Below are 26,142 nucleotides of genomic sequence, written 5' to 3' on the forward strand. Positions count from 1 at the left end.
CAGGAAGTAGAATACAGGATGAGTGTAGTTTATTTACTTGTAGTTGCATGTATGGCACTCACCTACTCCTAAATTGACTATGATCCCATATATAAGCATCTCTCTGGAAACTGCAAACATATGATATTTTAACCATGTTCTACAGATTGTATTTCATTAGAGATTAGACATCCATTTGAAAGACTCCACAGATGTCATAGACTGAGTATAACTATTTGTTATATCTTTTTGTAGCCTCTTTGGAGAGCAGGAGTGGCTCAGTTTGAGCGCCTCATGGCTCCATCAGAGCAGGAAGTAGCTGGCAGACTAAAGGGGTATATTGCCGATGTGCAGGATAACCCACAACAGGTACTGAAGCTCACTTTGTGCAATACTGCATATGTTGTAATGTAAACTTAACATATCTGGCTGTGTATATTTGATGTTTGTGTAGTTGTTGCAGGTCTTTGAAAAGCACAAAGAGTTAATCAGACGTCCCACCATCAGCAAAGAGCTGCAGTCTGAGAGAGAAACCCTACTGGCCAGACTACTGGATTATAACAAGGGTACACAGTTCTGTCCTACAGCACATATACGTTTTTTGACAGCGAATGTGGAACAAAATATGTGCATTTTGATATATACTGTTTGTTCACTATTATTATACATGAGATCAAAGTCAACTCACTGAAGAATTCTCCACTTACTTACATGCAATGGCATTAATTGTTACAATCAAAGAGCGAAAAAGGTTTGTCTATGCCAATAGTTTGAAAATAACAGGAAGTTAGTTATTTTGGCCAGCTTATTTAGTCAATTTTATCCACATGGTCAATGCTGATTCACAGGGAGCGTTTGTACAGGCGACTCAGGTACGAAGACTAAGGTACTAAAATCCATATTCCATGAGTTTGAGTTAGATTTCTTCACAGAGTCAGATCTGAGCTTTCAGACATGACACAAATATTTTTATTCATCTTGGGACACAGTGGTCTTAATTTTGTTGGGAGTGTGTTGGGTGTCTGTAGATTATGGACTGATACTTCCCCTCCCCCCCTTCAAGATATTTTGGATAAAACCATCTGCCAAATGGGTAAATGCAGGTTTTACCTCAGGGTAGTCATTCTCTAGGTTGTTTTGGAATTGCTTTGATGTAATAAGGAAAACTGAACAGTAAATGGAATTTATTATGTATTTGTAACTATTTGTGATCTAGTTTTTCTTCCATTAAAAGATTCACATAAGCCAGTGGTTCTGAAACTGGGGGTGTACAGGGATCATGCCACGAGTCAAGGTTAAATGAGGGGGGTGTAATGCTGGTGGGAAAGTATGGTTGACTGCACAGTACAATGTGAAGTGAAACTTATTTGAATGAGTAATGGATGATGTAGGGGAAATGAACAAACAATATTTTGCTGAAGCTCTCATGCTGACATCCATTTCACAAAAGCTGAATATGGATCCTTTTTATTTAGTGGCTTACCATATTACTGGGTATGATCGATAAAATCTGTTTTGGGATGGTGATGTGAACAGTTTTTGGCTTCTTAAGGGAAACATGCCAGAGAAAGTTTGGAAACTGCTTGGTCAAGTGAAGTTAAGGCTGGCACGATATTCTTCACTTCATACCCCTCATTATTTCATTGATTGTTTTAGGCCTAAAAACTGACTTTGAGAATCGTTGCCATGGAGTCCCTGGAGACAAGTCTGGGCCACTTATTGGCAGGAATCTACCAGAGGTGGTCAACAAAATTGTCTGGGTGCGGCAACTCATACACAAGGTAATATGGGTGCACATGTTTCTGTATACCCCCCTCCCCACACCACCTTTAGGTTTCTGCCTCTTAAATGAGATTCTTGAAAGAGTTTATTGTAAATAATTCTTTTTATATCTTTCTCCATGCACTGTTACACAAAGGTGGAGGATTCTGTCCGCATTTCAGAGGCTTTGCTATCAGGCCTGTCTGGGTTCAAAGGATTTCTGCACTTCTGTGATGACCTGCTGGAAATTCTCAGGGCATATGAACAGGAACAGTTTGAGGACTGGTCAAGAGATATACTGTCTGGACTGGCTGACCCGAAATCAGGAATCAGGTTGGAAACAGTGGACACTTTACAAAAATCATACAAGCAAAGTTTGGAGCAACCTTGAATTTCATGTTCATTAGAACTGAAATATTTTTAATCAGTATAGATCGTATTTATTGATTGAACACAGCAGCATATATGTTTTATTGAAAAAAAAAAAAAAGAAGATTTTTTTCAGATAGGGTATATATCAGCCCATCCCACTTTTCCAAATTACTCATCACCTTTAGTTGCAGTGGTGGGACGTTAACTACTATCTTTTATTTATGACACTGTCTCTGTTTATATAGTCTTCAAGCAAGTAACCGTGTGGTGGACCTGGACCATATGGATGGCAGACTGAAGATTCAGTACTCAGATAGACTGGTCAGTCTGGTCAGGGAAGTCAGACAGCTCTCTGCCCTGGGCTTTCCCATCCCAGCCAAAATACAGCAGGCTGCTAATACTGCTGACAAATTCTATAGACAGGCCATTGTCCTGAAACAGGTAATAGTTCAAAAAGCTCAAAACAGGGTAACTGAAATGCATTTTCTTTCCTCATTGATGTATTTGTTAATGTTGTGGTATTTCCTCAAGCTAATACAATAACAAAGGATATTGCGCCGTAGGTGGCCCATTTCTACAACACCATTGACCAGCAGATGATTCCCTCTCAGAGACCTATGATGCTTAGTCACGCCCTGGCATTTGAACAGGTTATCAAGGTATGACTCAAAAATGGAAATAACCTCTGCCTTTTTGTTTACAGTTTGTTTGTTTTTTTTTATTAATTGCTGTAAGGCCTACAACTTACTACCTCGACTTCCCTTTGTTATTTATCATAAAACACATAACATCCTTGGAATTTACTTAACACACAATTGACTTTTAAATTCTGTCAACTGTTGAGTTCCTCCCGTGAATGCTAGATAACTTTTATTTTTTATGCTGTCAGAATCCTCGATCTCAGTCAAAGGAAACAGGTGGTAAATTGCAGATTACCTGGGACAACCCCATAGAGTTAGAAGCTTACATCGCCAAACTGCAGTCTGCTGCTGAGAGACTCTCCACTGAGAACAGGAAGTTACGCAAATGGCACACTGACTTCATTGACAAGGTTGTAGCTTGCAATTACAATTTTTTTTATTTCAATTATGTCATGATGTGGAAGAATACAGACATAGTTAAAAATAATCAGTATGTGCGAGTGCAAGTCTTTGGAATTATAATAAGAGATAAGTTGCTAAAGTCTTGCTACTCTGTCTGTGCACATTCTTGCTTCATCTTTCAGGTAGTGATATTGATGAATGTGGATCTACTAAGACATCAGCAAAGGTGGAAAGACAGCCTTCAGGACCTCCGCACTGGCTTTGCCACTCTAGAGGCTCAGGTATAGATTACAGTCAGAAGTATAAGTGTGTGGCCTTCGAGTACTTTTTTTTTTTTTTTTTTTTTTATAAGATTCATTCTTTCTGTTCTCACAACCTCAGTATAAACATCTGGAGCAAAAAAGAAAGGTGAAGAAGAAGCTCTGTGGTTATTGCATTATGTAAATAAACATTATGTAAATAAGGAGATGACTAAAATATTTTTTGGCCTGTAACCACCCTTTTTCACTTCACAGGACAAACACAACCTTTACAACAAATCTCGATTCTGTTTATTAGACAGCTAATGCATTTATGTTTGTGATTATAGGGCTTCAGGTCTGGTGACATGCAGGCATGGCGCCAGCACTGGAACCATCAGTTGTACAAAGCCCTTGAACACCAATACCAAATGGGACTGGAAGCGCTGAACAAAAATCTGTCAGAAATACACATAGACCTTACTTTCAAGTCAGTACAAATGCTTTCTTCAGATTTTTTTTTTGTTTGCTCTCTTATTTCATCTCTCTCTCTTCTTTAAACAACTCTTCCTCTCATCTACTGAATACACAGATTTCTCCACTCATGTTGAACTGTAAAAATTCACTTCTGACAACCGCACACTATGCCATCATTTCTAATTTTGAAGAATAAATGAAGCTTTCTCAATTTCTCCTTTCCTTCTTCTGGATAGGCAAGGCCGTTTGCAGTTCCGTCCTCCTTATGAGGAGGTCCGAGCACGCTATTTCAGGGAGATGAAGCGGTTCATCTCAATCCCAAACCAGTTCAAAGGAGTCAGTGCACAGGGAGAAGAGATTATCTTCAGTGTCATGATCGATAGGAATGCTTCTGGGTTCCTCACCATCTTCAACAAGGCAGAGGACCTCTTTAGCCGCTTGCAGGCAACGCAGCACAAGTTCAGGGTAAATAAACCAGCTCTAAACTGCTGCATTATGTAGCAAACTTGCTGATCCGTGACCTAAGTGTTGATCTGAACCTGAACTCAGAAGTCAGGATGAGATAAGTTCTAACAGTGACAGAATACAAATTAATTATGCCCTAATGGGTAAGTATGTGTTTTATAATCTTTATGGCTCAACTGAGATGCTCTACTACAACACTGGTACATGTTACCTACACATAACTATGCCCATTGTTCATTGAAACATTGCAATGGGCTGTGAAGTTTCTTTGAAAGTATACTACCCTGTATTCATAATGGAGGCTCTGTTGTTTCCGTACAGCCTTGTCAGAACAGTGAAAAAAAAATTATTTGTGACGTATGATGTATGGCCTGTTGTCTGTAGCTGCGCATGTCTAAATCATAGGGGAAAGTCCTAGTGTACACCAGACTTCCTCAGTGTTTTTCTGTATATGCGTGTGTGGGGGGAAATGTTGCAGGAGTGGGTGGTTCTCGGACAGGTGGATTTGGAGAAGTTAGTGGAGAAGCATTTGAACTCTGTACAGGACTGGGAGAGAAACTTCAAAGCCCTGAAGGCCCGGGGAAAAGAGTCAGAACGTCTCCCCAGGTAAATGCAAGTAACTGTAGATGTACTTTGTCAGTAAAAATGCAAACAAACCCGCCTGCTTTTTCAAAAACAACGTTAAAATTGACATTTCTTTCCTTATTGTATGTATAAAATACACAATAATTTCAAAACACCAGCAAAAGTAATATGCCAGGGAATTAATATTTAACTAGGACACTGCCCACTGCTTAATATCTAAAAGCATTTAAGAGTGAATGACTAATGATTAAAGTCCACACATTTTAGCTTCAATATCCTGTCCAGAGTGCTTTTGTATCTGGAGATCTAAACAACATCATTTTGTGTTAGCCGCTGATTCTCTCTTCTGTTTTCTGAGTTACACTGCCAGGCCAACCAAGCTACTATAGCTTGGAAATGAGCCAAACAGACTTGTGCAATCAGTGATGATTGCATTGCCTGGTTAATAAAGGTAAAACAAGGTTTGCGCAGGTCAGGTGGCTGAGGGCAATGACTTTAATGATCAGAATACAGAATTATGAAAGTCAGAATGACTTGATAACTCAGCTGCTGAATATGGGCTTTCTTTGGATAGTGTTTTGATACTTTCATGGCAATATGGTAGTGTTTTAACAAAAATACATAGAAATCTCACTTTTTACAACATGGGACCTTTAATGAAGCCTGTTTTTGTTTGCAATACAAGCTGGATCTGAACAGGTGATGCAGCCAAATTGTAGGGTTTGAATAGTAATAATATTAGCTCCACAAAAAAATTATTCATTGCTACCTTTTTCATCTTCCCATTTTTTTTTTTTGGTTTGTTTGTGTGTTTTTTTATTCCATGAAGCTAACTCCTTATAGTCTTGGGTTTGAAAATTCTTTTACAATATTTTTTAGGGAAGACACAAAGCTAGTGTTTGATTTTTCACTATGTATCAGGTTTACTGGAAATATCAGAGCTGTTGTTTTTTAGCTATTAGACTCTAACATGTCATTTTTTCTGGAAGGATTAAATTCCCCCGTCTAACTCAGTTCCTAATGTTGAAGGTCATCAGTTAAAAAGCCCTTATGTTAATGTGATACCACAAATGCCCCACGATTTGAGTCACCAAACGGATCCTCTCTCTCCTCCCATGCTAGTCAGGAGAAGGTAGACTGTATCACAATCAACTGTGAGCCAGTGAAAGCTGTCATCGATGACCTGATCCAGAGGCTATTTGACATGCTGCTCTTGTCCCTCAAAAAGTCCATACAAGGTACAGGCATATACCTCAGATGTGTTTTATTCTGTTTTTGCTTTGTTTTTTTGTCTTAAGATTTTATTTGACAGTGATTGACACACTGTGACTGAACTTACAATTTCACCCCTCTTAGCAATAAAAAGTATTTGAATAAATCACTTGACTGTTTCACACCAAGCATGAGCCAACTCTTTCCCCCATTTTCAATGTCTTCACTCTTAACTATTTTACTTTTGTTTTCCATTGTTTGTATCTCATGACATCCCCTTTACTTTTATTTTCACTTTTCTTTTCTCTTTCTTTTCACATGTGCATGTCATCTTTTCACTTTTCTTAGGCCACACACAGGCCATAGACAGCTTTGTGTCGAAATCAATGGAGGCCTTATCAACTCGACCAGAGAATATGGAGGAGATTGGCATGGCCAGTGGCAAATATAGCCAGATAATAGCCCACAAACCTGAAGTAAGACAAACATGCTGCCAAATTCTTGTTGGGAACTTTTTTGAATAGTATTAATGCATGACATTAATTCTTTATGTGAGGTCTGCCAAGTGATTTAAAAAAACAGTGGTAACTTTCCACCAAACAGTGTAATCTTGCTACACTTCTCATATTTGACTTTTTACCGAGGATGTATTTTCATATCAGAATATGTGTTCTAATAGCTACTGCTGTCAATAACACAGCACAACTAGATGAATAATTGAAAGTCAATTGACGCATTATGTCTTTCTATGTCTCTGATATGATTGATGTATAGCAATAAATGAGTTTCCTTTACAAACTGCAATGAAAACCTAAGTACTTAAGTGACTGGCTGACTGACTGTACTCTGTGTGTAGATTTTATCTCACTTCCAGTGTGCTGAGGAAAAGAACCGCTTGCTGCGAGCAGTGGCTGGATCTGGCCTGGACTCACTGTCCTCTTTTAGAGCCAAGTGGGATAAGCTGGAACTTGTAATGGAGAGTCACCAGCTAATGATCAAAGAACAGGTGACAAAAAATCCCAATATGTCAGAAAAAAAACTCTATCACAAAGTTTATGAAACAGAAGCTTATTGCGAATATTTATCTATCTTAAGTCTTTCAGCTCTCCCTTTCAGTTCCAATATTTCTTTGCCTTTATCCATTTACAGCAATCCACCTTCCTTTTTGTTTCTGGCTTTACTCTTGTTTTACTTGCTTTCTCCCTCAGGTGAAGGTTATGCGAAGTAATGCCGCAGGTCATATTGAAGCCTACCGGGCAGATCTGCAACGTTTTAAAGCCCGGTGGGACCAACTGAAGCCTAAAGATGAGGCACTAGAGAATGGTGATCATGCTGCCCTTCTTGCATGCCTGCAGACCATTAAAGACAAGCAGCAAGAGTTTGAGGAGCTTGAGCTTGTGCGCAGTAAACTACTGTAAGTACTTTTTTAAAAAAGTGAATTCATTGTTTTTTTTATGTCTTGAGCAAGTATGATGAATGGTCTTCCCTTTGTCTTTTTGCAAAATGCAAAAAGTGGTGATAATTCGTTTTTCAGTTAATAGGCTTTTTAGTAATTTGATGTGATAAGGTTATAGCTACAAGAGTGGCTAACTATTCTAATACAATGAAGAGTTTGCTACTTAATAGGAGAACAGCCACTTTATTTCATTTGTTAATGTCTTTCTCCTATTCCCCTCCTCTCCTTCTCTCTCAGTGAGGACTGTACCTATTTTAACCTGGAGGCCCCAGATTTCTCTCTGGCAGAAGAGATGAAAAGAGACATAGAGGCCAACAGTCAGATGTGGACTCTGTATGAGGAGTGGCAGCAGGGATTCATGGAGAAAGCCCAGGAGGACTGGATCACATTCAGGTAGAAAGCCAAACTTCAGCCTGTTGTTGATAATTTTCTACTTGGAGTAGCTATTTTTATTATTATTTGTCTAGTTGTTTATTAATGTATGTGTGTCCTTTATTTCATAGGAGTAAGACATATGTGTTCGAGGAGTTTCTGTTTACGTGGCAGGACAAATTGAGGAAGCTGGAGAAGCCTACTGCCATGTCTGTTAAACTACAAACAGAAGTGGACAAATACAAGGTAGACAGTAGCACAGTTTTAGATTTTGGTCAATTGCCTTGAATCTGAAGCAAAATTTTATTATAAGCCAGAATTAACACGTGAAACTCAGCAAGTCAGTTGTAGCCATCATGTCAGCCCAAACGCACAAGTTATGACATTATCATTAGTGCATGTGGAGTATTTTTGGATCAATAAAAGAAAAGTCATAAATCACCAAACAACTAAAATTAACATGCATTCCAAACTTCACGGTACCAAATATGGAAAAATTACAATTTTAAAACCATACAAAATGAAAAGGCTGTGTCAGTGTTGTAAAATGGTGGTATGTCAGAGTCTGAAGTGGGAATTTTCCATTTTCATAAATCTGAGTGAGAACTACTTCTTCACTGAAAGGGGATTTCAGTTGAAATCTAACATTTTTTTCACATGTGTAGAACTTGATTCCTGTGCTGAAGTACGTACGTGGAGAGCACCTCTCCCAGGACCATTGGTTGGACATGTTCCGTTTGCTGGGCCTGCCAAAAGGGACAACGTTAGAGAGACTTACCTTTAACGATATCCTTTCTGTGGCAAATACTGTCATAGAAAAAGCCTTGGAGCTCAAGGTTTGTGAACAAAAACTCCTGCAAGTACATACTGAGTGGAAGCACAAAGATTTGTAGGATGCAAACCTGTTGTTGGCATAAATTTTACTAGGAATTGATGGTAATGGACAATAATATATAAACTGTTCTATTCAATGTGAACTCTTTTATTATTTGAGACTAGACTTCATTCTTGTTATAAGTGATGAATTGATAAACACCAGGAGGTAGGAGCAAATAAGTAACTATAAAAGTACAACATATTGACACTGAAGATGTCATGTAACCACTGTTTATGCAATGCAAATATTTATACAGCATATATTTACTTTCCCACATTGTATCATTAAAGAGATTAATGTAAACAAATCTTTGAAAGAATTTCAAGACACTGAAATGAGCCTATTGATCAATTTGAGAGAGAGGCTTCCTGATTGTGATTTAGGTTTTTGTCTGCAGCCAACCTTTTTCATATTTAATTGAATCTCAGCTTTGTTTCAAACTGTTTCTTAAACACATTCTTTTAGTAACTATTAACTGAAATTACATTTTCCATCATACATAAAAAAAATGCAGTGGTTCAGACTATTGTACACTGATGACTCATATCAGCACTGTGCAAATGTGTTTATTCTTCTCTTAGGAATTTCCATGCTTTAAATTATATTCCTTGAAAACGACGTACAACATTTACAGTTTTTCATTTGAATTGGATAATCAGGGCACACAGGTGATGCAGAAGGAAACATTCTTGCCAACCGCATCAAATTAGTAATACAGGTGTATCTGAAAAAATTCCTTGTACTAGTTTTAAAATTAATATAAATTAGTGATTGACCACAAATTTGTTTGTGTATGTCTGTTTCCTTTCAGGACCTGAACAGTCGTGCCCAGGCAGAGGTCACAATCAGAGAAGCACTGAGAGAGTTGGATTTGTGGGGAGCTGCAGCAACCTTCAACCTCACTGAGTACACAGATAACATTGGCCGCACTCTCACCCTCATCAAAGACTGGAAAGATATAGTCAACCAGGTAGACAAAATATACTCACAGTAAACTAGAACTAGTTACAGTACAGGACAGGGTCACGTGGTAACAGTCTGCACACAACTCTTTAATAAGTCTGTGATAATTCATCTCATCTTTTTTTTTCAACTTACACCCCTTTACTCCTCCTCTTTGTAAGTTTTTTTTTTCTTTTTTTTTTTTCAAATGAACTTGTCTTCAAGCTAAAAGAGTGAATCAAGACAGCCACCAAGATGTAATTGGCATACAGTGTATACTTGAACAATGTAGCAAGAGACTGCTTCAGTGATACTTGATCTTTTTACACCTCAAAGATGAAAAAGGTGAAAGGATGTCTCAGCCTCAAAGAGTGGGTCAACTGAAGACAAAAACGGCTAAGCAAACAGTGAGACAACACAATCAGTGTTGTGGACATTTCTAATTCTACTTTACTTAGTATGAATTTGTACTGTTAATAAGTCATTATCTAGTGGTACCTGTTCAATTTAAGCCTGCAGTTGTTGAACCCATTAAAAAAGCAACAACTTGTTTTCACCTAACAGCCCAGATGAAAAACAAACTATAAGATGTTTTTATATGTTTGCTGTTTACTGTCTATATATCCAGGAAATAAACATTTGAATCAAAACCAAAGATAATGTACATAAGTGAAGCCTGTGCCTAATTTTTTTAAATATCTAATTATTTGGAAAGGTTCTCTCAGTTGTTCTCTTCTCCATCTACATGGTTGGCACTTCCCCTATGAGTCATCGCTATTATTATTTGTTGTGTCAGGCAAGTCAGCAAAAGGAGCCAACTTTTATTGACCACTTGGTTGAAGCACGAAAATATCTTCAGGAAAATGCAGACATGTCTGTTGACATTAAATGAAATCACAAGGATTAGTAAACACTGACCTTATCACTACTACTACTACTACTGCTGCTGTCTGTCCATCCAGGTGGGAGATAACCGCTGTCTGCTGCAGTCACTGAAAGACTCTCCCTACTATCGCAGCTTTCAAGACAAGGTCAGATTAGGGGTCTTGAATCTATGAATACATTTTTAGAGTCTTTAAGTGCTTTATTTCTGTTTTTGGGAAAAGTCATTTTTCCCAAAAACAAACCAGCAATAGCCATGGGTATCACCTTTTTTCTTGTGATTCCAGGTCAGTCTATGGGAGGTTCGTCTCTCAGACTTAGATGAGTACCTGCTGAGTCTTAATGCCATCCAGAGGCGTTGGGTTTATCTGGAGCCTATTTTTGGACGAGGGGCATTGCCCCGGGAGGAGGCCCGTTTCAAACGAGTTGATGAAGACTTCAGGTACTTTCTAGATCTTCTATCTGTCTCTATCAGTGGACCTTTGTTCATATTGTAAATTTTTTGTCAGCAAGTTTTAGAACTATGACTTTCCTGAACTGACCAATGAGAGAAAGGGCATTGCCCTGCCAAAGAAATTCCCAATCTGAAATGTCAAATGTCACTGTGTGCACTCTCAGACCTAAGTTCAACGTTGCCACAGCAAGATTCTATGCCTATATCCTAAATTACATCACATCTTCTTACATATCATGTTAAATAATATTTATTACTAAAACAATAAAAAAATTTTGGGGTTTTTTTTAATTCTTATTTTTCAATTTTTTTTATGTAGTTAAAAATATTTTATGCCTCCCCTCAGCTTATGTTTATGTTCCAGGTTTGTTATCTCTGAATTGAAGTAAAGTAAAGATTAAAGCAAAATTGTGTTTCCTCTGAATTTTGTTGTTAACAACACTTTCAAATATGTATAACAGGTGTATAATGTCTGACATTAAGCGAGACAACAGAATCGTTTCTCTGAGTTCAAGGGCTGGTATCAGAAATTCCCTGGTCACCATACTGGATCAGCTGCAGCGCTGCCAAAAGTCACTCAATGAGTTCTTGGAGGTACACACAAGGATATTTGTGTGGAATGGCATTTAGCATACATAGCATATGTTGCCAGCATCACAACATCTTTTTTTTTTTTTTTTTTTGCAGGAGAAGCGTTCTGCCTTCCCACGTTTCTATTTCATAGGGGATGATGATTTGTTAGAAATTCTTGGACAAGCAACCAACCCAACAGTTATCCAGTCACACCTGAAGAAACTCTTTGCAGGTTAGAACACATTTTTTCACACTTCTTTTGTATTGTTTCATGCTCTTTTTCATGATATGCAAATCTATTTTGTTTCCTCGTCTGTTCTGTCCCCTTCTTTCTCTTGCGTGAGACGTATTCTCTCTAACAGGGAAATTAATCTGTGTATGTGCTATGTGTGCAGGCATTCACAGTGTTGCGTTTGATGAGCAGTGCCAGAACATTGTTGCCATGTGTTCATTGGAGGGTGAAATTGTGCCACTCAGAAAACCTGTACGCATCTCCAGCCTTGTGGAGGTAAAGCTGTAGTTCAGTGCTTTGTGTGAAGGTTTTGGATGGATGTGTGTCTTGTTGGGCACTCACTTTGCGTTTAAAGCAGAGCACAGTGTATTAGTTTTACACAAGCTTAATGCATTGTTTTGATTTGTACACTTATGTGTGGCTGTTTTTCTTGTCTCTAGACATGGTTAAGTGACTTATCTGTGGAAATGAAGGAGACTCTAAATCATCTGCTGTATGAATGTGTGTCAGCAGGGAAGAAAGGAGAGGTGGACCCTTCACGCTACCCATCACAAGTATACACAGTCGTTTATATCAAGCATTTGTATATAACAATATGATATATGATAACTGTTTTCTCTGTATATTCCCAAAGGATTTGGAGGTAGTCTTATGTTTCTTACTTTTGGTGTAGATCCTGTGTCTGGCTGAGCAAATCCAGTTTACTGAAGACGTGGAAAGAGCCCTTAAAGAGCAGAATCTGCAGCAGCTGGAGCTGGAGCTCAATGCTAAATTAGAACACTACACGACAGTGGACACTAGCTCTGACGATCAGAGGAGCACAGGTAGGCTTGTATGTTTGTTACTGTATATCAACAAATATCAACAAATATACAGTATTTGCTACACAATAAATGCATTATTTTGTCCTGGTCTCTTTGTCCCATGTATTTCTGCAGCAGATGGTCCAATATGTCCTGCGTGCATGGAATTAGATTTGATTCTTGACCGCATTATTCCATTTGAGAGCCTGTAGTACCCTTCAAAGCTGCAGACACAGTGGTTGATAGGGCAATTTAAGGACCTTGGGCTGAATATATAGCTGCATAAACCATAGCATGAGTTTTTTTTCAAAGAGCTTGAATTGGGAAGAAGCACTTTTAAATTTAAATCAGTATCTTTTTATTCATGCATGACGTGAAACACTCTCCTATAACTAGTAACCTTGCAGATTTCACACACACTCATTGGTTTAGCATGTCAGTCAGATTGTTTGACTACTATACCAAATAATTCAGCACAGCACTGTGATAGGAATTAATATTTATTTGCACATAATATGGTGTGTGGCTGGCATGCATATCAATACTCCAAATGGAATTCATTCCCATGATGATATCTCATCAAAGCTCCCTTTAAACAACCAGGTAGGCTAAAGAGGCTGTAGAGTGGTAGTACTGATTAAAGCCACTAAAGTAATGGCAAGGAGGATAATCTAATTACCCACTCTACATAAATGGCCCATAAAACCAAGGAGGGGAGTAGGAGCTATCTTTCATTTTGGCAGACAGATAGGATCGGATGGTGTACAATTGGCAAGGTATTTTGTATGCCTCATGGGCAAGTCTGACATCAGTGATGCATTCCTAGAGACAAGGGACCTAAAGCCTCAACACTTCGTAGCAGATGGCATTTCAACCTGTAATAATTTACAATATTAAATCCAGCTCCAGAGATGCATGTAGAAAGATAATCCACACAACACTATCAACCCCCCCTTCATTATAGCCCTGGTTGATTTGGGGGTTTGTTGCTGAAATTTGGCAGTGATTGAACATTATGTTGATGCAGCTATTAATTTTTGCATATTAATATTTCTAGTGTGAATAAACACATCAAGACGATTGCGAACAAGAAAAGTAGTTCACACAGAGCATTCATTAATCAAACAGTGAAATGAAAGTAGTATTCTTGCTATGTTCATTATTTTTATTTTCTTTGTAATTTTTTTGCTTAGCTGTGACATATATTCTTGTATATGTGTCTACAATGGATGTGATCTAATTTTGAATTCCAAACTATTTGGTTACATAACAGTGTGTGTGTTATGTGTGTTTCTTTCGTCATTTTGAGCAGTATTAGTTGATAATAATGTTATTCTGGGATATCAGTGTGGCTGTATTCATGTCTGAAAGTATCCCTCTCTAAGTTGTTCTAAAAATTTCTGTGGTGATGCTGGGTTTGTTTACACAGTGAGTGGTCCTATTTATTCTTCTCACCGATCAATACAATTTTCCATTTTAATCGTGAACAGCTTTCTTTACAGATGACTTGCTGTTTTATGGTAACATAAATGCTATTGTTATTCTATCTGCTGTACACAATTTATTCTCAGCAAAGCAGAAAAAAGATTGCCTGGCAGGATTATTTATCTAAATATCTAGAGACCTTGAGTTAATATCCAGACAAGAGCACTACAAGGAATAGTAATTACTAAGCTGGATTTTAAAGATTTCTATAAAAAAAGGTACTTACTGACTGTAGTGGAACAAGAACAGAGACAAATAGAAATTTATATTACAGAGATCTTGACTTGAATTTGAGAAATTTGTAAACCATTTGAGGCTTGTTAAAAAGTTTTTGCCATCCTCTCTGATGATCAAGTTTCATAGTTTTGAGCATTTTACCAATTCTGAAATCCTGATATGCATGCATGTGTTCCTGTTCAGAGTCCAGTGTCCTTCAGCTGAAGCTGAAGGCCCTCATTCTGGATATCATCCACAATATCAGTGTGGTGAAGGAGCTAAAACAGGCAGAAGTTACGAGTTCTGATGCCTGGGCCTGGAGAAAGCAGCTTCGCTTCTACATGGGACCAGACAAATGCTGCCACATACATATGGTTGATGCACAATTCAACTATACGTATGAATACCAGGTGTGCTGACATGTTGTTGCTCTACATACTCTTATACTTGTATTTGCAATTGATGAGACAGACACTCTCCTCGGGCTCACCTACCCGACTGTTGTCGAGATTGGATATTTTTTTTTGCAAAACAATTAAGTTACCACTTGATTATTAATTATAGATTTTAATGGCTTAAATTGCTGGTTCTGTTCAGAACATGAAAAAATAATTATTTAGTTATTTGATTATTTTAATTTTAATAATTAAGTGGAAACCTTTCATTCAAACTTCAGGTTTACTGGGATTTATATTATTGTGTACTTATATCCTTTGGGGGGCACTGTTTACACAGAAATCAGGAGAATAGAAGATGCCTTTCTGTCATTACTACTCTGTAGTACCTTTTAAAAACACACACTACACTGGTCACACTCATTTTATTTTATTATTATTTTTTATTTTTATTTTTTTTCATCTTGTCCCTCTTTTGTTTTTCATTCCTCATTCAAACCATCATCACTATGTTTTCCTTTATTCTTTGATGGCTGGTGTTCCTTTACCCTTTCTTTGCTTCTCATATCTTTAGCTCTGACTGGTCTTCTCGATGTGTTTCAGTCATACCCTTTCTCTTGTTGTCACTCACTTTTTTTCTTCTTCCCAGGGGAATGCAGCTAAGCTTGTGCACACTCCGCTGACTGATAAGTGCTACCTGACTCTGACTCAGGGCATGAAGATGGGGCTTGGGGGAAACCCCTATGGACCTGCTGGCACAGGCAAAACTGAGTCAGTCAAAGCCCTGGGGGGGCTGTTCGGGCGCCAAGTGCTGGTGTTCAACTGTGATGAGGTATATGTTGTTCATACTAAGTATGTTAAAGATTTAACTTTACACACTATTTTGTGCAAATTGTTGATCCCTGATCATTCTGAGAGCAAAACACATGTTCAGGCCCAGGTATCCACATTTGAATAAATATATTCAAACATCACAAATCTACAGTGATTATTTTCAAATTATTCCAATATAAGAGATTAGAGGATATGGTGAGAGTATAATTTTGTCTGGTTTGGAGATTCCTATCCTTTACGCAGCAAGTCATACAGCAGAATGAATAATCCATGTCTCCAGTGTTATCAACAGTATTTTTAAGTGTACTTAAACATCAAATGTCATGGCAGGCACACATGGAAATAGACAAATCTACAGTGATTATTTTCAAATTATTCCCATATAACAAAGGCATGCAACTGCACAACAGGATTGGTAATTCAGGGCAATTGTCAGTGAGAGCATTTATGGTCTTATTTTCTTCTGGTTTGCCTGTTTTTCAGGGTATTGATGTGAAATCAATGGGACGGATCTTTGTGGGTTTGGTGAAGTGTGGCGCATGGGGATGCTTTGACGAGTTTAACCGCTTGGAAGAAGCAGTGCTATCTGCAGTTTCAATGCAGATTCAGGCTATCCAAGACTCCCTCAAGCATCACAAGAACACATGTGAACTGCTTGGGAAGGAGGTTAGAAGTCGTTTTTTGTTATCATATTTTTCTGTTGAATCTCATAAGTCTAAAAGCTTTCCTCCAACATAATTTTCCTTTTTCTCCCATTCCAACTCCAGGTGGAATTGGACCCAAATTCTGGTGTGTTCATCACACTTAACCCAGCAGGAAAAGGCTATGGAGGTAGACAGAAGCTTCCAGACAACCTAAAGCAGCTGTTCAGGCCTGTAGCCATGAGCAGGCCAGACAATGAGCTCATTGCTGAGGTCATCCTCTACTCTGAGGGTTTCAAAAATGGAGAAATACTGGGTCGCAAATTGGTCGCAATTTTCAACCTGGCAAGGTAGAAATTGTGGGAAAAAGTGTTTTGTTTTTTTTTATGTAAGGGTTAAGGTTAGTGAATAGTTGAAGTAAAAGAGTACAGGGCCTAATAACATAATAACATAGTCTGGAATTTTAATTCTATGTTCATCACCAAACTGGTGTTTCTATCTGAATGATGTGTGTTCAGTTTATTTTAAATGATCTTAATTGCTGCTGCCATCAATTTATGCATTAAATTTGAGTTTTATTATGTGTGAAAATGTGCTTCTATGCGCAGAGAGCTGTTGACTCCCCAGCAGCACTATGACTGGGGTTTGCGTGCTCTGAAGACAGTGCTGAAGGCCTGTGGCAGTCTTCTGCAGCAACAGAGGATGAGTCCTGACAAGGGCAATAGTAAGACCCCTTCTGGATAAGTTTTTCTTTTATTTATGATTTTCAGTTGCATTATTTCTGTAAAGCTTTCTTAAGTTTTTAATAGTGAAGCTTGACAAGAGTGGTAGGAGAAAGTGGATGTACCTTTGTCCATGACATTAAGCCACATTTATAGTTGCCGGTAGTGCACCGGCTGAGACAGTCTCATGTCATTAAGGGATGAAAACTGAGTTTTATTCAAGCCCAAGATAGAAGAATAAGCTAACATCTCTATCACAAGTCCAAAATGTTTAGACACATGGTGTGACACTGATGGAGTAATTTATTTGCTTGAATGTAAGCAGGTTGAAGTATATTCATTTTTAGAGATTGTTCTTGAAATAGCGTTGAGATTACATATAAAACCCAATGCCATGACATACATATATATATACATATCTATATATACATATCTGTGTATATATATATATATATATATATATATAGGATTTTTTGTATTTATTCATTTGCAGTGTTACTTAATGCTATTTATGGTTCCTCTAGTGTCAGTATTGACAAGCTACTGAACATCACATTGTCAATTTGATATATTGACAAGAATTTGCTCTTGCTTCATTGAAAAAAATATATAGCAATGAAGTAGAAAGCCATCAAGTGACACAAATAAGAGAGAGGGCTAAATGATAGTTTTACATGCAGCAGTGGGTCAAACAAAATAAACCTCTGAGACAGTTCCATCCATCCATCTGCTACCGCCCTTCCGTTTCTCGGTCACAGGGAGTGCTGGAGCCAATCACAGCCATCGTTCTGGGCGAGGGTGTGGTATACCCTGGACAGGTCGCCAGTCCATCACAGGACCCCTCTGAGAGAGTCAATTGTATTATTTGGCCACAGTATATTTACATAGCTTGTAATGTTTCTGTAGTACATAATGATTTAAGTAAAGACTAACAGTTGGTCCAATTTTTTTTTTTTCCACATAATTCCATATAATTTGTGTCAGTTGGTTGAGGTGTCTCTAAAATGCATTCCCTGTGAAGTGTTTAAACTGCATTCACAGGAGAAATCTGGCCATGAAAGATGGTGAGTTGAAGGGATGACTAAAGAGATTAGAGGATATGGTGAGAGTGAAATTTCGTATGGTTTGGAGATTCTTATCCTTCACGCAGCTGAGTCATACCGCAAAATGAATTATCCATGTCTCCAGTTTGATCAACAGTATTTAGAAGTGTACTTAAACATCAAAAAATTGTATTTACCAGCACTTGCTCTTTCTACCTGCCAATTGTCCTCGCCCTCTCAATTTTCTAATATTGACACATCAATTGACATTTAGCCCAAATAACCCCCTTAAAAACATCTTTTGCCTTTTCACATTTCACTTGTCTGTACTTTTGTCCTTTTCTTTTCTCTCGTTACAGAGCACTTTGCTAGAGTCCTGTGTTTACCTCTCCAGTATCTATTCCCCCAACTCTTCCCCCTCATTCTGACCTCTTGTTAGTTTTTCTCTGATACCTGGCTGTCAATGCCGCTCTCGTCCCACTCTCTTGCTGCCGTCCATTTATGTTTCTTCTATGTTTTTGCTTTTCAGTACTCTCCCCTTTCCCCTCCATCCCTCTTTTCTTTTTCCTCATTGCCACTTCTTGAACCCATTCCTCTCCCTCTTTCAAACCTTTAAGTTCTACCATCAACTCTATATCCGCACAACGCGCGCATGCACAGACACACACGCACCCACAACCACACACTTCTCTGTGTGTAGTCTGGCCCAGTGTTCTTTTTTGAGGAGGAAAAAACACCACATTTGTGCCTGCAGGTAAAGCTGACATCTTTGCAAAGGAGAAGAAAAGTATTGACAAATTTTTAAATCGTGACTGGCTTTTTTAATTATCATTTTTATAGCAGAGCTAAGCAAGTGGACAAGTTCACTTTCACAACCTTGTTTCTTCAACTGTAAAAAATATATATATATATATATATATTTTTTTTTTTTTATTTTTATTTTTTTTTTATTTTTTTTTTTTTTCTTCTTACATGAAATCAATCCTTTTCATCTACATTCAGTTCAGGAGAGTGATTTGGTCGTACAGGCACTGAGACTGAACACAATGTCCAAGCTGACGTTCGCTGACAGCTCCCGGTTTGATGCGCTTGTCAAAGATGTTTTCTCTGGGATCAGTTTCACTGATGTTGAAGACCAGATGCTCATGAATGCACTAGAACAAGTCTACAAGGAGGCAAAACTGGAGCTTATACCCAACCAGGTGTGTTCATTGTGATATTTGACATTTAACATTAAAAGTTTTTTAAATCAATGCCTAGGCAACTGTTGAATAGTTTTCAAATAGTGGTGGAAAAATCGCAAATTTAACAAAGATTATTCTTTACATTTTAATGTAGTTGAAGAAGGCATTGGAGTTAAATGAACAGCTGAGACAACGCATGGGTGTAGTCATTGTTGGGCCAAGTGGAGCAGGCAAATCTACCCTCTGGAGGATGCTTCGGACTGCTCTCACCAAGACAGGAAAAATGGTGAATATAAGGGACAAGCTACTGAATTTACAGTAGTAATGCATTCAGACTGTAAATACATTCAAAGTAACATATTATTTAGATGAAATAGTATTAAACTCATGTATTTGAACATTAATAGGTTATTAAAAAAACCTTTCCCAAATGTCTCTTGTTAATGCTGCATTTCTGTAGGTGAAACAGTACACAATGAATCCCAAGGCCATGCCCAGACAGCAGCTGCTTGGGCATATAGATATGGACACCAGAGAGTGGGCTGATGGTGTTCTCACACACAGTGCCAGGAATGTTGTCAAAGAACCACAGGGTAAGAAGGAGAAACCCTCTGAAATAGAAGGTTTTAATAATGTCCCTTGGTCAGGCAGACATCTAACAAATGGCATGATATTTAATCCACAGTGAATACTGGTGAATTTCTTACCTTGCAAGGGGCTAAGGATGTGCATGTTTTAAAGCATACTCTGCATTAGATGCATTCACATGATATTGTATCACATGTATCCACAGTGTATACTATATTGAAATGTTCTTTGTGTTTTCTAGAGGTGAGCTCATGGATTGTGTGCGATGGCGACATTGATCCAGAGTGGATTGAGAGTCTGAACTCTGTGCTTGATGATAATCGTCTATTGACCATGCCCAGTGGGGAGCGCATCCAGTTCGGACCCAATGTAAACTTCTTGTTTGAGACTCATGACCTCAGCTGTGCCTCACCAGCAACTATCTCTCGAATGGGCATGATTTTTCTAAGGTCAGTCAATCTACGCAGACAAGGTTTGATTGTTTATTTATCCCCAATTCAATCTTTCTGAACTCACTATCTTGCGAATTTTTTATTTAACCTCACTTTTATCCAATTTTCAGTGATGAGGACATTGATGTGGCTGCCTTGGTAAAGTCGTGGTTGAAGGGTCAGCCAGAGGAGTGCCGCAGTAACCTAGAAAACTGGTTGGGAGACTACTTTCAACAATCCCTGGATTGGGTCCTCAAACAGGTAACCTTTTGACTAAAAATCAGTCATACTGTTTCTTTGTGCTTAATTTCAAACAACATATAGGACTTTCAAAATATATAACCTTCATTAATAATGCTCTGTATCCATTTCTGTGGATTTAATTGCTAATATAAAAAGGTGAAAAATAAAAGATTACTTTTTACCTGGCTCAGTGGATACATCCAGTTTTCAAATCCCAATTCTTTCTTGTTTTTGAAAAATGTATGCCAGTATATATATTTATATTTTTAATTTTCTTAGTTTAACCCTTTCTCATTTTTTGATTTCATCAGAATGACTTTGTAGTGGAGACAAGTCTGGTAGGCACGGTGCTCAATGGTCTGTCACACCTCAACGCTGTGGCAGAGCGAGGTCAGTTTATTGTTGGCCTTCTTAGAGGTTTGGGAGGAAACCTCAATACCAAAACACGACAGGAATTTGCTAAGGAGGTAAGAGCCCAGTTGTCTTTTTTTTCCTAATGGGTAGAGGGTGACAAAACTGTTTCTTATACAACATTCACTTTTCTTGAACTGATTAAAATGAGGGATGCTAATGAAGGATACAGCTGGTAAGTATTGAACACATCACCATTTTTCTTAGTAAATATATTTCTAAAGGGTGTGATTTTTGCCCATTCTTCCACACAAACAGTCTTCAAATCTCAAAGGTTCCGTGGTCCTCTGTGAACTCTAATCTTTAGTTCTTTCCCCATAGACCTTCTATTGGATGCAAGTCAGATGATTGGCTGGGCCATTCCAGCAGGTTTATTTCCTTTCTCTGAAACCAAGTGAGAGTGGTTGGCTTGGCTGTGTGTTTGGGATCATTGTCTTGCTGAAATGTCCACCCTCATTTCATCATCATTCTGGTAGATGGCAGCAGATTTTTAATCAAGAATGTCTTCATACATTTTTCCATTTATCCTTCCTTCAATTACATGAAGTATGCCAGTGCTGTATGCTGAAAAACAGCCCCACACCGCATTTCTTCATGTGTTCAATACTTTTTACATGTGTCATTCCATTTTATCACACATGACCTAATTTGCATGGGTTATTATTGACATCTGGTGAAAATTTCATGTCAGTAGCACCTTTAGAAATATGTTTACTGAGAAAAATGGTGATGTGTTCAATACTTATTTTCCCTGCTGTATGTGCCTTGTGAAACTTATGAAATGTCACTCCTCTTGATTGAATGAATGAATGAATGAATGAATGATAAAAAATTTTGAGGCTTTCTAAAGATAGGACAGTAAATGGAATAAAAATCTGATCAATAGAATTAAAATAATCTGATAAAACTAACAGTGACATTAAAATCACAGAATTTCATTGTACTGTGGATAATGACATTAAAGATCATTCATTCATTCATATTCTTATTGGCACCAGCCCTGTTCCTGATGAATTCTCACGTTCTTTGTGCATCTGCAGTTGATGAGCTGGGCCAGGGAAAGCCCACCCAATGGCCGAAAACCTCTTGATACCTACTATGACTTTGAAAGCAGTCATCTAGCAGCCTATACATTTCAGCGACCTGAGAGTCTCACATTGGAACAGCTCTCTCATAAACACACACTGCCTGTTATAGAGACTCCGGACATGCAAAGAGGCCTGCACTGTTTCTCACCATGGCTAACTGCACAGCACAGGCAGCCTTTCATGGTGGTTGGACCAGAGGGCTGCGGAAAAGGGTAAACATACATATGCAGAAATGAGAGCACAAATATGGCGTTGGAGTAGCAGACTCCAAATTGCAAAACTGCAAGTATGAGATGTACTGTATAGGGTATACACATATGTATAAAACTAAATCACACACAAAAACTTAATCTGACCCTACTCCTCATCTTCTAATCACACCCATAAACTGGTGTAAAGTAAACTGTGAGGAACTTTACTATAATACAGTGGTTCTCAAACTATTTTGGTCATTCCCCACTTTGAACAAGTGTGGATTTTCAAGCCCCATTTCACTCTGTCGCCCCAACAAAAATCTTGACAAATTGCATTTAATTTTATAAAACATCAACACCAAGTTCAAAAAGAAAATAATAGTGCAGTTGTGCATCATAACTGATATCAAAAACAAAAAGTGGAGCAGTCAAATAATGAAATAGAGTTTCATTTGCAATCTGTGCAAAAAACAAAAACAAGAGAACTTTCTCTGTATTAGTGGCTGCAATGTGCCTGTTTTGCACCACACATCCTCTCAAAACGGGGTTTCAGGCATGAAACTGCCACTCTCAAGTCATGCTCAATGTTGAGCTGAGATCTGTTTTTTCGTTTTCAGAGAAGCAACAGTCTGTTGTGTGTGTGCGTGCGTGCGTGCGCGTGCGTGCGTGCATGCGTGTGTGTGAGTGTGTGTGTGTGTGTGTGTGTGTGTGTGTGTGTGCGCGCGCACGCATGTGCGTGTGTGCGAGATGGTGCTGGCTCTTTTGTGATCCGCATCACAAATTGATCCACGTTGCTCACAGCTACCTGCTACCTTGTTGTCCCGCTGCAATTAACATCCCAACGTCAATCATTGTTTTTGCCCTTTAGTCCCAGGTTACATTTTTCTCCCAGTCTCTTCATGCTCATTAATCATTTTAGCCATGAATTATTACTTTATTTGCGAGTGGGTGTTTTTTTTTTTTTTTTAAGAGTGAAATCTTTATTGTCAACAAAGAAAAGCATTTAAAGTAACATAGCCATGAAATTGAAAATTTCCTCCCGTTTGTCGTGCCCCACCTGTCATGTCGCCATTCCCCACTAGTGGGTCGTGCCTGTGTATAATAGTTAGTCATTATGGGAGAATGTGCATAACATGAAGCAGATGCACTGAGATATGGAAGCTTAAAGCATACAAGCACACAATCAATACTGACATCAAAGCTTCTTTTATTCAAGATTTGACCATTCATGTAAACGCACTAACAAGTCAGAATAAGAATCAAATCTGTATGTGAGTGCCGAATGTGCTTTGGCTTATTTATGTGAGCTCATGGAGTTGTTGACTTCAAAGTAATTACTTACCTCCCCAGAGGTTTGAAGAACAAGGGTCACTCAGTTTGCCTTTTACACTCCTATTGAGCCTCCCACTCTTTCTATTCTCATCTTGCCTGGCTTCATCTGAAAGCTCGCTGGGTTTGCCAGTCATCAATGAAAAAAACAAACCAAAAAAAAAAAACAATTAAATACACATGCAAATACTCCCATACATATATGTACATATATCGAATTCCCAGATATGAACGACAGTATATGTATATGACATGAAAACACAAACATATATGTAATATATGAAAGTTATATTTAACATCAATTGCAAATTGGAAAATATTGGACAAGATGACATAAAATTATATATATCTATGATTGTATGTGCATCTACACATACAGTGTGTTGCAAATTTATATTATATACAGTCTGTTCCAAAGATCTGAGACCACTTTTGTGGAAAGAATTGTCACGCACGTTGTGCAGATATACAATTGATGGTGTCAAATTAGCCTAACAAGAACAAATTGCTGCACCCCCAGGGACAATGAGCTACCAGATATATACTGCATACATATAACATTAAGATAAGATTAGAGATAAGAAAAATTCTTACTTTACCTATGGGTTTGCTGTAACATCTCAACAGCCCCTCTTGTGAAATACGGCACAAAATCTCTCTTATTTTTTTTTTTATTTCTGTGGCATCATCTTAAACATATTGAGCTGCAGCTGTTAGGAAACTACCTGAAGGATTAACACACTGTGAAATCTATCCACACCTAAAAAAGAAAAAATAAGCAAGTGTGTGTTTCTTGACCTTTTCTTGTTCTCCATCTAGCATGCTGCTGCGCTATGCCTTTTATCGGTTGCGCTCCACTCAAGTCGCTGTGGTTCACTGCAGTGCACAGACCTCATCACGCCATGTGCTACAGAAGCTTAGTCAAACCTGCTTGTTGCTCAGCTCAAATACTGGCCGAGTGTACAGACCCAAAGACTGTGAGAGCCTGATCCTCTACCTTAAAGATATCAACCTACCCAAACCAGACAAATGGGGGACCAGCAACATCACTGCCTTCTTGCAACAGGTAGAGTGGATACACTAACAAAAAAACATTTAGACAGACCAATAATTAGTGAATGGATGGATAATGTTGTTCCTGCTTCTTGTCTGAGCAGCGACTCAGAATTTCTCCCTGAATTTTTTAATCCATTTGATCCATTCACCCCTCTTACTCATATGTCTCCTACAGGTCTTGACCTATAAGGGATTCTATGATGAAAATCTGGAGTGGGTGGGTCTTGAGAACATTCAGGTGGTGGCCTCTATGTCAACAGGGGGTGCTGTTGGAAGCCATTCACTCACGTCCCGTTTCTCCTCTATAGTACGCATCTGCACCATAGAGTAAGTATGATATGAACGACATGTTTTCTCTAAAACATGCTTCAGATCACTCCCTGCAAGTCTGACTGATAAATGGTTAAAGATTGATGAATGGATGAAACTGCCTCAGTTTACTCTTTCAACATCTACCTTCATCTCTGTTTCTTATTTTTGCTCTACAACAGTTTGTTTTTCTGCTTCTGTGCCTCTGCCTTTAGCTATCCAGACAGGGAGCAGCTGCAGACTATCTTCTCAGCATACCTGCAGCCAGTTCTCCAACATAGCCTGGGAGGCCAGGCAGCCTGGGCCAGCACAGGGAGAACACACCAACTGTCTGGTTCTCTTGTACACCTCTATGAACAGGTATTGGGTTGGGCAGAGCATTCATTCATTTACACATTCTTTGCTGAGATAATGAAAGCATTAAAAAGTATAGTACAGCTTCAACAAAACTGTCTATGCATCCCAAAATTACAAATCCATAGAGATGTGAAGACACAAGTTGTTTTATTCTGTGTAAGACATACAGGGACACACCTGTAAGTGAATAGAACCCCATATTACCAGTTCTAACTATGAATAGCACACAACATGCTTTATAATTTAATTGCCTGTGAGATTTTAATCAACCACAACCAAACTGACCCCAAATGGACTTGGATCCAGTATGTGATCATCAAGTGTTTCTCTCCTCTCAGGTGAAGGCCAAGTTTACAGTGGATGATCACAGCCACTACTTGTTTACGCCCTGTATCCTCACTGAATGGGTCCTCAGCCTGCTGCGATATGACCTTACTGCAGGTAAACAAAAACAAATGCAAAAATTTACACATGATAATATCTTTTAGCACTTTTTATAAAATATATGTTCATAAAATTGATGTTCTAGCTTTCTGTACAAACCTTCAGGGTTTTTTGGGTTCACCGGTCACAGTCAGAATGCCTTCTTTATGTCTTTGTTATGTAGGAATCCTTAAAAACATGGCCCATAAGGGGCTGTGACATTTTCAAAAGCCCTGCTGCGAACAAAATGTTGGATTGGAAAAGTTGGATGTTATGACCCACTGGTTTTTTTTTTTTTTACTAATTCCAGAGAGTGCACACATACAGTAATCTTGCTGCTACTGAGTAACATAAAGCATTTATAACTCTTTCAGTTCGGATGCCAAAATCAAGAAGACAGTACCAGATGGTTTAGTTTCTAGTCAGTACACTGGGATACTCTTTCCAACTCTCACCTTTCCCTCTTTCC

At 38.4% G+C, this 26,142-nt stretch overlaps 1 protein-coding gene across 4 annotated transcripts in view; it reads left to right on the forward strand.

Moving 5' to 3' along the window:
- The window catches only part of dync2h1 (dynein cytoplasmic 2 heavy chain 1), an 80,800-nt gene that overhangs the window by 4,000 nt on the left and 50,658 nt on the right, over positions 1 to 26,142 (forward strand). For 2 of the 4 annotated variants that reach the window (XM_029518412.1, XM_029518415.1), the window contains exons 10-51: positions 235 to 348; positions 434 to 545; positions 1,636 to 1,760; positions 1,898 to 2,073; positions 2,358 to 2,553; positions 2,676 to 2,771; positions 3,002 to 3,163; positions 3,338 to 3,436; positions 3,745 to 3,884; positions 4,108 to 4,336; positions 4,815 to 4,942; positions 6,044 to 6,159; positions 6,482 to 6,609; positions 6,990 to 7,139; positions 7,342 to 7,547; positions 7,827 to 7,982; positions 8,093 to 8,207; positions 8,627 to 8,797; positions 9,650 to 9,808; positions 10,743 to 10,811; positions 10,950 to 11,104; positions 11,578 to 11,710; positions 11,804 to 11,921; positions 12,085 to 12,197; positions 12,362 to 12,475; positions 12,595 to 12,745; positions 14,630 to 14,835; positions 15,470 to 15,652; positions 16,138 to 16,320; positions 16,422 to 16,645; positions 16,904 to 17,019; positions 19,063 to 19,262; positions 19,399 to 19,530; positions 19,705 to 19,837; positions 20,074 to 20,281; positions 20,395 to 20,524; positions 20,818 to 20,973; positions 21,958 to 22,217; positions 24,348 to 24,594; positions 24,760 to 24,911; positions 25,076 to 25,253; positions 25,589 to 25,691. In XM_029518412.1, the coding sequence (XP_029374272.1) occupies positions 235 to 348; positions 434 to 545; positions 1,636 to 1,760; positions 1,898 to 2,073; positions 2,358 to 2,553; positions 2,676 to 2,771; positions 3,002 to 3,163; positions 3,338 to 3,436; positions 3,745 to 3,884; positions 4,108 to 4,336; positions 4,815 to 4,942; positions 6,044 to 6,159; positions 6,482 to 6,609; positions 6,990 to 7,139; positions 7,342 to 7,547; positions 7,827 to 7,982; positions 8,093 to 8,207; positions 8,627 to 8,797; positions 9,650 to 9,808; positions 10,743 to 10,811; positions 10,950 to 11,104; positions 11,578 to 11,710; positions 11,804 to 11,921; positions 12,085 to 12,197; positions 12,362 to 12,475; positions 12,595 to 12,745; positions 14,630 to 14,835; positions 15,470 to 15,652; positions 16,138 to 16,320; positions 16,422 to 16,645; positions 16,904 to 17,019; positions 19,063 to 19,262; positions 19,399 to 19,530; positions 19,705 to 19,837; positions 20,074 to 20,281; positions 20,395 to 20,524; positions 20,818 to 20,973; positions 21,958 to 22,217; positions 24,348 to 24,594; positions 24,760 to 24,911; positions 25,076 to 25,253; positions 25,589 to 25,691 (6,442 nt within the window). The remainder of the gene's footprint in view (positions 1 to 234; positions 349 to 433; positions 546 to 1,635; positions 1,761 to 1,897; positions 2,074 to 2,357; positions 2,554 to 2,675; positions 2,772 to 3,001; positions 3,164 to 3,337; positions 3,437 to 3,744; positions 3,885 to 4,107; positions 4,337 to 4,814; positions 4,943 to 6,043; positions 6,160 to 6,481; positions 6,610 to 6,989; positions 7,140 to 7,341; positions 7,548 to 7,826; positions 7,983 to 8,092; positions 8,208 to 8,626; positions 8,798 to 9,649; positions 9,809 to 10,742; positions 10,812 to 10,949; positions 11,105 to 11,577; positions 11,711 to 11,803; positions 11,922 to 12,084; positions 12,198 to 12,361; positions 12,476 to 12,594; positions 12,746 to 14,629; positions 14,836 to 15,469; positions 15,653 to 16,137; positions 16,321 to 16,421; positions 16,646 to 16,903; positions 17,020 to 19,062; positions 19,263 to 19,398; positions 19,531 to 19,704; positions 19,838 to 20,073; positions 20,282 to 20,394; positions 20,525 to 20,817; positions 20,974 to 21,957; positions 22,218 to 24,347; positions 24,595 to 24,759; positions 24,912 to 25,075; positions 25,254 to 25,588; positions 25,692 to 26,142) is intronic. The other 2 variants (XM_029518413.1, XM_029518414.1) reach the window with 1 other exon arrangement.

The sequence above is a fragment of the Echeneis naucrates genome, chromosome 13 (assembly GCF_900963305.1).
Source record: "Echeneis naucrates chromosome 13, fEcheNa1.1, whole genome shotgun sequence".
Taxonomy (NCBI): Eukaryota; Metazoa; Chordata; class Actinopteri; order Carangiformes; family Echeneidae; genus Echeneis; species Echeneis naucrates.